At 32.7% G+C, this 9,536-nt stretch overlaps 1 protein-coding gene across 1 annotated transcript; it reads right to left on the reverse strand.

Annotated features, from left to right (window-relative positions):
• LOC101266186 (ubiquitin-conjugating enzyme E2 20) lies at nt 1-2,291 on the reverse strand. Its single transcript, XM_004250863.5, has 6 exons — nt 2,027-2,291; nt 1,003-1,030; nt 692-919; nt 473-536; nt 320-379; nt 1-233 (listed from the first exon to the last, which is right to left on the reverse strand). The coding sequence occupies exons 1-6, from the start codon at nt 2,146-2,148 to the stop codon at nt 190-192; spliced, it is 546 nt and encodes a 181-aa protein (XP_004250911.1). The 5' UTR covers nt 2,149-2,291; the 3' UTR covers nt 1-189.
• Between the last annotated feature and the right edge of the window lie 7,245 nt (nt 2,292-9,536).

Below are 9,536 nucleotides of genomic sequence, written 5' to 3' on the forward strand. Positions count from 1 at the left end.
TTTGAAAAAAATAGAAGTGTTCTCTATATTCTCATATTATTGTGAGAGTACACAAACAAACTTTTCCTCTTTCTCATACATATGAAGAGAGGATTCTCCAAACAACAGGAAATAGTAACTAAAACAATTCCAACTACATTTCTTCCATCCATATGAAAAAAGAATAACAATTCTACACTAAACACCTAACTACACACTAGGCTTGTATAGCTTCTCAACCATCTTCCTGTATTCTGCAGACAAAGAAAGAAAAAAAAAACTATTTAAGAACAGTCTCACTAAGTAGATATACTCATAATTTCAATTTACAAGAAAGCACCTTCTTGATTGCACCAAAGAGCAGCAGCTTGAGTGTTCAGAGGTGAGCTTATGTTTGGCTCTGGTTTAACATTACAAGAACAAGTTAATTATTAGCAAATGGTTAAAAATATAAAAGATCAGTTTGGCAAATGATTGCTTATAGTTTTTTTACCTCCAAGCAAACTCTGAATTGAAATGAGTATAGTCCTCACATCATAAGCAGATGACCACTTATCCTGTAATGACATGGTATTCCACACATCAGATAAGATGTTAAACCAAACCAACTACAATACGAGTAGAAATAGACAGAGAGACTGTTCCCGATAGAGCTCAACTTATATTAAGTCATATCCAAGCAGTCTAAACAAGACTCGGATGGGACTGTTACCTGAAGAATATCTAAGCATATGTTGCCATACACATCCACATTGGGATGGAAGCAACCGGTCTCGAACTTGACCTTTGGTGGTTTAAAAGGGTAATCAGCAGGAAATGAAAGAGAGAGCTTGTATTCTGTTCCTTCAAAAACTGTATCTTTGCTGCCAGTTATTGTCCCTTTCCAGCAGAATATGTTGTCTTCTTCAGGAAATGCAGATATTCCTGAGTCACCACTCATCTAAAAACATAATGAAAACAACTATAAGTTGAGGAAAATTTCTCACAGAAATGAAAAGTACAGAGATTTCTATGATTCCTTACCATTAGAGCCATCAACTCAGATTGCAACCTAATAATACAACCAAACGAAAAACCGTAATCAGATTAGTTAATAGTATTGAAACCTAAACATTCCCAAAACCTAATGATCCATACGCACAAAGATAAAAGTACATCCAGATGACTCCATAAACATAAAAACATACACATAGCAAACAAATATGTAGATATAATTTGAAACTCAAATAGAAATGATCTTGCATAAGCACTAAAATCAACATGAGAAATCAGCAGAACAATCTTGAAAATTCAAAACCTTTAAATCTTTAAAGATTGAAACATAGAGCTGAGATCCTGAATGCACATCCCTAAATAGTCAACTCAACTATGAAATTTGTGGTATGCAGCAACTACAAAGAGTTGGACCAGCAGGAAAAGCCATAGGAGTTGATTTGTTAAAAAAATCCAGATGCTGTTGCGAATGATCCTGTAGTTTCATTTTAGGATGACACAGCCCAACGACCAAAGCCATCGGCCCATAATGTTATTACTAGTAAGTCGAGACCAACAGGAGCTGATTCGTCTGCAGGTCGTGTCTCTGGCTATGGTTTAATCCCCAACATCATTAATGGAGGAATAGAATATGGAAAAGGTTCTAATCAAAACATGGAGAATATAATTAGGTTTTACAAGATATATTGCCAGATTATTGGAGTCAATTTTAATGGTGCTAAACAAATACCTTTTTGGACCTATACAAGTTATATAGTCAAATACTGTTTCAATATGATATAATTTGAGCACATACCCATATGAGAAAACACCTAAAATTTCATCATTTTAGGAAATCATCAGAACAATCTTGAAAATCAAATCAAAGATCTACAACCCTAATAGAACCATCTCAAAACCCCATATCAAGAAACCCAAAACCCAAAATCCAATCCATAAACAGATCAAAACCCATATCAAGAAAATGAAATTCAAAACGCCCAAAATCAAATTACAAACACACCCAACAACCAAAAACATCAAAATTCAAAGATTTGAGTTAGAAAAAAGATACCTTTTAAGAACAGACTGAGTATCAACCGTCTTCACAGTAGTCTGTGTCTGCTTTGGTGAAGGTATAACAGGAGCCGCAGTTGCAGGAGTATTGCTGTTGTTTCCACTGTTCATTGTCGCCATCAAGATTCGATTTTTGAAGATCAAAAAAACAAGAAAACAGATGATTTTTGAAGTCGACCCTCTCTTCTTCTTGAGTTTTTACAGAAGAGAAAAGGGTTAAGAGAGATTTTGATGAAGAAGATGAAGAGATTGTGACAACACTATATGAAGAGATTGGGTCTTTTTGAACGTTATAAAGGTGTTGCGGCGCAAATAGGGTGAAACACATTCCAACGGCTAGTTTATAACCTTGGGAATAAATTGTTTTTTAAAAAATTTCAAATTATGAATTTGTAATGTTTATTTATTTTCTCATTTAATAAAAAAAACACAAGTTGTTGAATTTTGAGCTACTTGTCTTAATTTATATATTTATAGATTCATTTATCTTCATTATAAGAAAATTCGATTTTCTGGTTATTTTTATCTTTCTTTATTTTTGTTGGGGTGGTGATATTGTGTATGAAGTTAGTTTTATAAAATATAATCGGTGTCTTGTAATGATGCAAATGTTATTTTATCATCTAAATGTGAGTGTTTGCAATGCTTATTAAGAAATAAAATGAGTAAAAGTGATTCGAAAAATGTAGCAATTGTTATTAGATGATACCAATGTTCTTTAATTTTAGGGTGTCTTTGGCATAATTCAAGTTTATCATGTTTGGAAAATGTCTCTCAAATCAACTTATTTTTCTTTAAACTTTCACATTTTTCAATACTCTATGTCATCCTTTATTTTTATTTTTTTCCCCTTACCCTATGCATACCCCCTAGCCGACCCTTTCCATTCAAAAAAATTAAAATTTTTAATTTTAAATATATTTTTATCCCTATCCCCAAATCAGAACACCCCCCCCCCTCTCCAATCAAACAAAAAGAATTGAAAAATATTTCAAATTTTAAGATTTGATTTACCTCACTCAACCCCTATTAAGTATCATCCCTCTTCCCCCCGAAAAAAACTTAACTTTTGAAAAGTATTTCACAATTAACTTTTTTATTTTATTTTATTTTTTACGCCACCCCCTCCTCCCTCCACCACCACACACACAAAAAAAAGGCCACTCACCCAGGCCATCCCCTCCATCAATTTTTTTTTTTAAAAAAATGAAAAGTATTTCAAAATTAACTTTTTTATTTTATTTTATTTTTTACGCCACCCCCCTACCCCCACCACAAAAAAAAGGCCACCCCACCCAGGTCATCCCCTCAGTCAATTTCTTTTTTTTAAAAAATGAAAAGTATTTAAAATTTAATTTTTTTCATTTTTTACACCTTCCACGGCCCCAATAAAAAATCAAAAAATTACTTTTTAAAAATATTTCAAAATTTCACCCCCACGGCCCCACTCCCAGGCCATTTCCATCAACAAAAATTTAAGAAAAAATTATTTTTAAAAATATTTCAAATTTAAAAGATCTTCATTTTTATGCCTCCCCTCCCCCCTCCCCCCAACTAGCCCTAATCAATTTTTTTAGAAATAAAATTTGAAAAATATTTAAATTTTAATTTTTAGCCCCCCACCCCAAAAAAAAAATTCTCGTCAGGCTCGGATTTTCGATCGGTCATCGTGTTCTTGTCCAAGTTTGGGTCTTGGGCTCACGTCCTACATCAATTATCAGGCCAGGGTTGATTTTAGGATTAGAAATTATTTTTCTAATGAGTATGTTTTAGTCTCGTGCAAAAAATAAAAGACACTTTTTGAAATATATTTTTTTCATTCACCAATCAAACATTAAAAAATATTTTCTACTCACCAACCAAACATGAGAAAAGAAGTTGAAGATCTGATTGTTTTCCAATAAAACAATATCCATGGAAAACATTTTACTTTGTACCAAACACACCCTTACTAGGCTTCAAATATGTGGTGAGCCATGTAACTGGAATGGTGACTCTTTGGCTTTATTTCTTCTTAGTATTGAAATTTTTGCTAAACAAATTAATGTAATGATGCTTAACATGTATGCATCAATTGAGCGTTGCCAACCAATAATGAGATGATCATCAAGATACTACATATTTGTCAAGTATAAAATTTTGGTTCTTCGAGTAATCCTTACAAACCATTTTGTGTATTCTTGTGTTGAAGTAGAATCAAAACCCAATTTTAAGTGATTGCGGTGATACACACACATCACCACTTTTATAAATATTCTTAAAAATTTCTAACGTGAAATTTACAAAATCATAAAATGTAGATTTGAACAAGTGACTTAAAAAACCCTAACATTGAGAATTTGATCCTACGTTTATTTATTTGATGAATGTTTCATACATCAGTATTATAATTAAATGAAGTGAGTTGAACACTAAGAGGTCTTAGATCCAAATTTCGTCTCAAATAAAAATTAAGTAATTTCTTTCTATGTGTTTTAGCTTCTGTTAAAACAATAAAAATATTGCTAGTAAGAGAAAACTTGTATTTGGTGAAACTAATTTTATTCACCTAAGGTATATTCTTATTCCAAGTTATCAAAAATGCATTCTTTTAACTCCAACCATTTTTATATACTTCTTCTCTCCCTTCTGTCATTTTCGCTCTTCACTATTTCTGAATTCAAATTCTCGTGAAAATATTTTACTAATAAACAATTTCATTCAAGGAGTTAAGGTTTTCATGTGAAAAAACAAGTAAATTTTATTAAAAACAAGCACACAATTTCTAAATTCAAATTCATGTGCAAGAACTAACATGTTTTATTGGGAATAAGCTCACAACTTCAAAATTCAAATTCACATGAAAAAACTAACAAGCTTTATTGGAAACAAGCGAACTTATGAATTTAAATTCACGTGAAAATATATTATTAATAGACAATTTTTAAAATTTTAGGTTTTCACTAGAAAAAACTAACAAGTTTTATTTGGAACAAGATCACAAGTTTTGAATTTGAGTTCGGTGGCCAACATAACAAACTTTATGGGGAAGAAGCTCACAATTTCTAAATTCGAATTCACATGAATATATATTTTACTAATAGAAAATTATTGTTTTTTTAAAAAATCTAGGTTTCACGTGAAAAGAACTAACAAATTTTATTGGGAGCAAGCTCACAACTTTTAAATTTGAATTCACGTGAAAGTTGCCTAATGAAGCGACAAGTCGCTAGTAATCACACTCCCTATAAGTTGTTGGCTATCATGCTCCTTGTAAACCAGTTACGTACTTCCAAGTCACTAAAGATAAATTATTTTTGCAAAAACTAACAAGTTTTAGGGGAACAAGCTAACAACTTCTAAATTCAAATTCATATGAAAAACATAACAAGTTTTATTGGTAATACAAATTCACATGAAAATATTTTACTAAAACACAATTTTATTAGAAAAATCTAGATTTTTACGTGAAAAAACTAACAAATTTTATTGAGAACAAGGTCAAAACATCTGAATTCGAATTAACATGAAAGTTGCCTAATGAAACAAAAATTCGCTAGTAGTTACACTCCCTGCAAGTCGCTGACAACCACGCTCCTTGTAAGTCGATGACAGTTATGCATTGTCAAGTTATTATAGATAATTTTTCTTTAAGAATCAAAGTTGTCACATGCAAAAACTAACAAATTTTACTGGGAACAAGCTCACAACATTGAAATTCATATTAATATGAACAAAATAACAATCTTTATAACAAGCTCACAACTTCTGAATTTGAATTCACGTGAAAAACTAACAAACTTTATGGGAAACAAGTCACAACTTCTAAATTCAAATTGACATAAAAATATTTTACTAGTAGACAATTTTTACAAAAATTCTAGGTTTTCATGTGAAATAACTAGCAAATTTTGTTGGGAACAAGCTCACAACTTCTTAATTCTAATTCACATGGAAATCTAACAAGCTTTAATGGGAACAAGTCCAAAGTTTATAAATTCGAATTCACATGAAAATATTTCACTAATAGATAATTTTTTTTTTAAAAAAATAATTTACGTTTCAAGTGAAAAAACTAACAAATTTTATTGGGAACCAGCTCACAACTTCGTTAGCAGTTGCTCCCTGTAAGTTGTTGGTTGTAATACTCCTTTGCAAGTCCCTGACTTTTACACACTTCCAAGTCACTATAGACAATTTTTTAATAAGAGAATTTAAGTTTTCACCAGTAAAAACGAACAAGTTTTTACGGTAACAAGCTTACAACTTCTTCAAATTCTTGTGAAAAATAACAAGTTTTATTGGTAACAAGCTCAAAACTTTTGGATTCGAATTTACATGGAAATATTTTGCTAATACACAATTTCTCCTAGAGATACTAGGTTTTCATGTGAAAAATTAACAAATTTTATCGGGAACAAGTTCACAATTTCTGAATTCGAATTAATATGAAAGTTGCCTAGTGTAGTGATATGTCGCTAGCAATCACACTCCTTGTAAGTCGTTGATAGACACGCTGTCTAACAGTTAAACACTTCCTAGTCACTAGAGAATTGTCTCTCTTATTTTTAAAGAATGTAGGTTTTCACGTGAAAAAACTAACAAATTTTATTGAAAAAAATTCACTTCTGAATTTTAATTCACGTGAAAAATTAATCAGCTTTATTGGGAACAAGCTCACAACTTTTGAATTCGAATGCACGTGAAAAAATAACAAACTTCATTGAGAACAAGTTCACAACCTCTGAATTCAAATTCACGTGAAAACATTTTACTAGCAACATGTAAAAAAAAAAGAATCTAGATTTTAACGTGAAAAAACTTACAAGTTTTCTGCGAAAAAGCTCACAACTTCTGAATTTGAATTCACATCCAAAGTCTAACAAGCTTTATTGGAAATAAGCTCACAACTTATGAATTCAAATTCACATGAAAAACTAACAAGCTTTATTGAAAACAAGCTCACAATTTCTGAATTTTACTTCATGTGAAAATATTTTAGTAGTAGATTATTTTTCTTATAGAATCTAGATTGTCACGTGGAAAACTAATAAATTAAATAGGGAACACGCTCACAACTTCTGAATACGAATTCACATGAAAGTTTCCTAGTGAAGCTATAAGTCGTTAGCAGTCACACTCTTTATAAGTTACTAATAGCTAAACTCTTTGTTAGTCGCTGACATTACGCACCTCCAAGTCACTAGAGACAATTTTTTAAAAGAATTAATCTCGGTTATCACCTGAAACAACTAACAAATTTTATTAAAAAAAAAGTTTACAACTTTTGAATATGAATTCATGTGAAAGTGGTCTAAGGAAACGAGAAGTTGTTGACAGTCACGTTCTTGGTAAGTGCTCAAAGTCACGTTCTTGGTAAGTTGCTCAAAGTCATGTTCTTGACAAGTTGCTCAGAGTCACATTCTGGGTAAGTTTCTCACAAATACATTCCTTATAAGTTGTTGAGAGTCAGGTTTATTGTAAATCCAGAGAGTTACACACGACCAAGTCATTACTGGTGCACACAACTCTATTCATTCAAAAACTTGATTGATTTAAATTACTCCATTATATTTTTATTCCTTTTTCAATATTTCAACTTTCTCCATCTATCAATTTTATTTATTTAAGACATCAGTACCCTTTCAAACTCATTTTTTCCTATACTTTTGTGCATTTCTTGTGCTAAAGTTGAATCTAGGCCTAATTTCAAGTAATTGCAGTGATACACACATCTCCACAGGTATAAATATTTTTAGTTTTTTTTTTAATTTCTAACATGAAAGTGGACTTATGAAGCGACAAGTTATTAACTATCACGTTATTGGCAATTCGCTCATAGTCACTGTAACGATCTGTTTAGTCGTTTTGAGCAGCAAATTTTATTTCTGGAAAAACTGGCTAAGTCGACGGATCCCACGACGAACCGTCATGGCACGACGGACCTTCGTGGGGGTCTCGTTCTAAAACACTTAGAATTCTGAAATTTGGGTGCACTGAAATCGACTCACTGAACTTCGTAAAGGAATGGCAGGACGGACCGTTGTGGGCACGACGGACCGTCACACATCTTCCACAGAAATTAACTCTCTGAACTTTGCGACGGACCTACAGGACGGACCGTCACAGCCATGACGGACCGTCACAGGTTGCGTAATCCCAGGCTGAGTCAGATTTCTTTAAATGTTTTAAGGGACGTTTTGGACTATTCCTGCTATAATTATAAATTTAGTGGGTTAATGTTAATAATTTAATTACTTGGGGGTTAAAGGAGATAACCTTGAATTAATTAATGGGTTAATTCATCATCTTTTATACTTAATTATATGCTAATTAGGGTAAAAGAAAGAGGGTTAAATAAGAAAAATAGAAAGAACAAAGAGAGGGAGAAGAACGATCAAGAGAGAGAAGAAACGAAGAGGAAAACAAAGCTTGGGGAATTTGCTTGCTTGATCACTAATCTTCAGTGGAGGTAGGTTATGGTTTATGCTTTTCATAGTAAACTCTTAATAGCTAATGATATGTATTGGGTAGTGTTGTAAACCCTTCTATATGCTTAATTGTATGCTTGCATGAATGTGATTATGTAATTGTGATAAAATAAGCATGATGAGGCTATTGAATCCTAAATCTTGAAAAACCTCTTTGTTAATGATGATGCCTTAGTATGAAAGAAGGCTTGATGAACTAAAGTAATGAGATTGATGATGCCTTAGTATGAAAGAAGGCTTGATGAACTAAAGTAATGAGATTGATGATGTCTTAGTATGAAAGAAGGCTAGATGAATTAACAGAATGAGATTAGGGGATCGGGTGTCACGAACCGACACGTAGAATTAGGGGATCGGGTGTCACGAACCGATACGTAGAATTAGGGGATAGGGTGTCACGAACCGACACGTAGAATTAGGGGATCGAGTGTCACGAACTGACACGTAGAATTAGGGAATCGGAGTGTCACGTTCCGACACATAGTATTAGGGGATCGGAGTGTCACGTTCCGACACCAGGATAGTATGATGAGGATCGGAGTGTCACGTACCGACACGAGAGGAATAAAGATAATGAATCTTGAAAGATGTTAATATACTCGATTTAAAGAACCTATTTCCCAAATGATATGATATGGAGGCTTGAGTCCTCATGGGTGTACTTGACGTTATTTATCAAAGATTCTTGTACATGTTGTTGCTACAGATTGAGTATTGTAGTTGATTTATGATATGATCTGATATATACTGTTTTCTATTTTGAGTTGGCCGATGATATCTACTCAGTACCCGTGTTTTGTACCGACCCCTACTTGTATGTTTCTTTCTTGTTATTTGTGGAGTGCAGCAAACGTGTCATCGTCTTCAACTCAACCGCAACTCTAGCCAGTCTTCATTACACCGGATTTCAGGGTGAGCTAATGCTTCTAGCTTGGATTGGGTCTTCTTCTTCGTGTCTTGATGCCTTGAAGTTCCGGCATGGACTAGCTTTTCATTTAATTTAGCTTCTTAGATACTCTTAGATTTAGTAATTTGAGA

The sequence above is a fragment of the Solanum lycopersicum genome, chromosome 11 (genome assembly GCF_036512215.1).
Source record: "Solanum lycopersicum chromosome 11, SLM_r2.1".
NCBI lineage: Eukaryota > Viridiplantae > Streptophyta > Magnoliopsida > Solanales > Solanaceae > Solanum > Solanum lycopersicum.

Coding starts and splice junctions, on each gene's coding strand:
- LOC101266186 (XM_004250863.5), bottom strand. CDS start 2,148: ATGGCGACAATGAACAGTGGAAACAACAGCAATACTCCTGCAACTGCG. Junction 1,031..2,026: donor ACTCAGTCTGTTCTTAAAAG/GTATCTTTTTTC, acceptor TTGTATTATTAG/GTTGCAATCTGAGTTGATGG. Junction 537..691: donor TATGCTTAGATATTCTTCAG/GTAACAGTCCCA, acceptor ATGTCATTACAG/GATAAGTGGTCATCTGCTTA.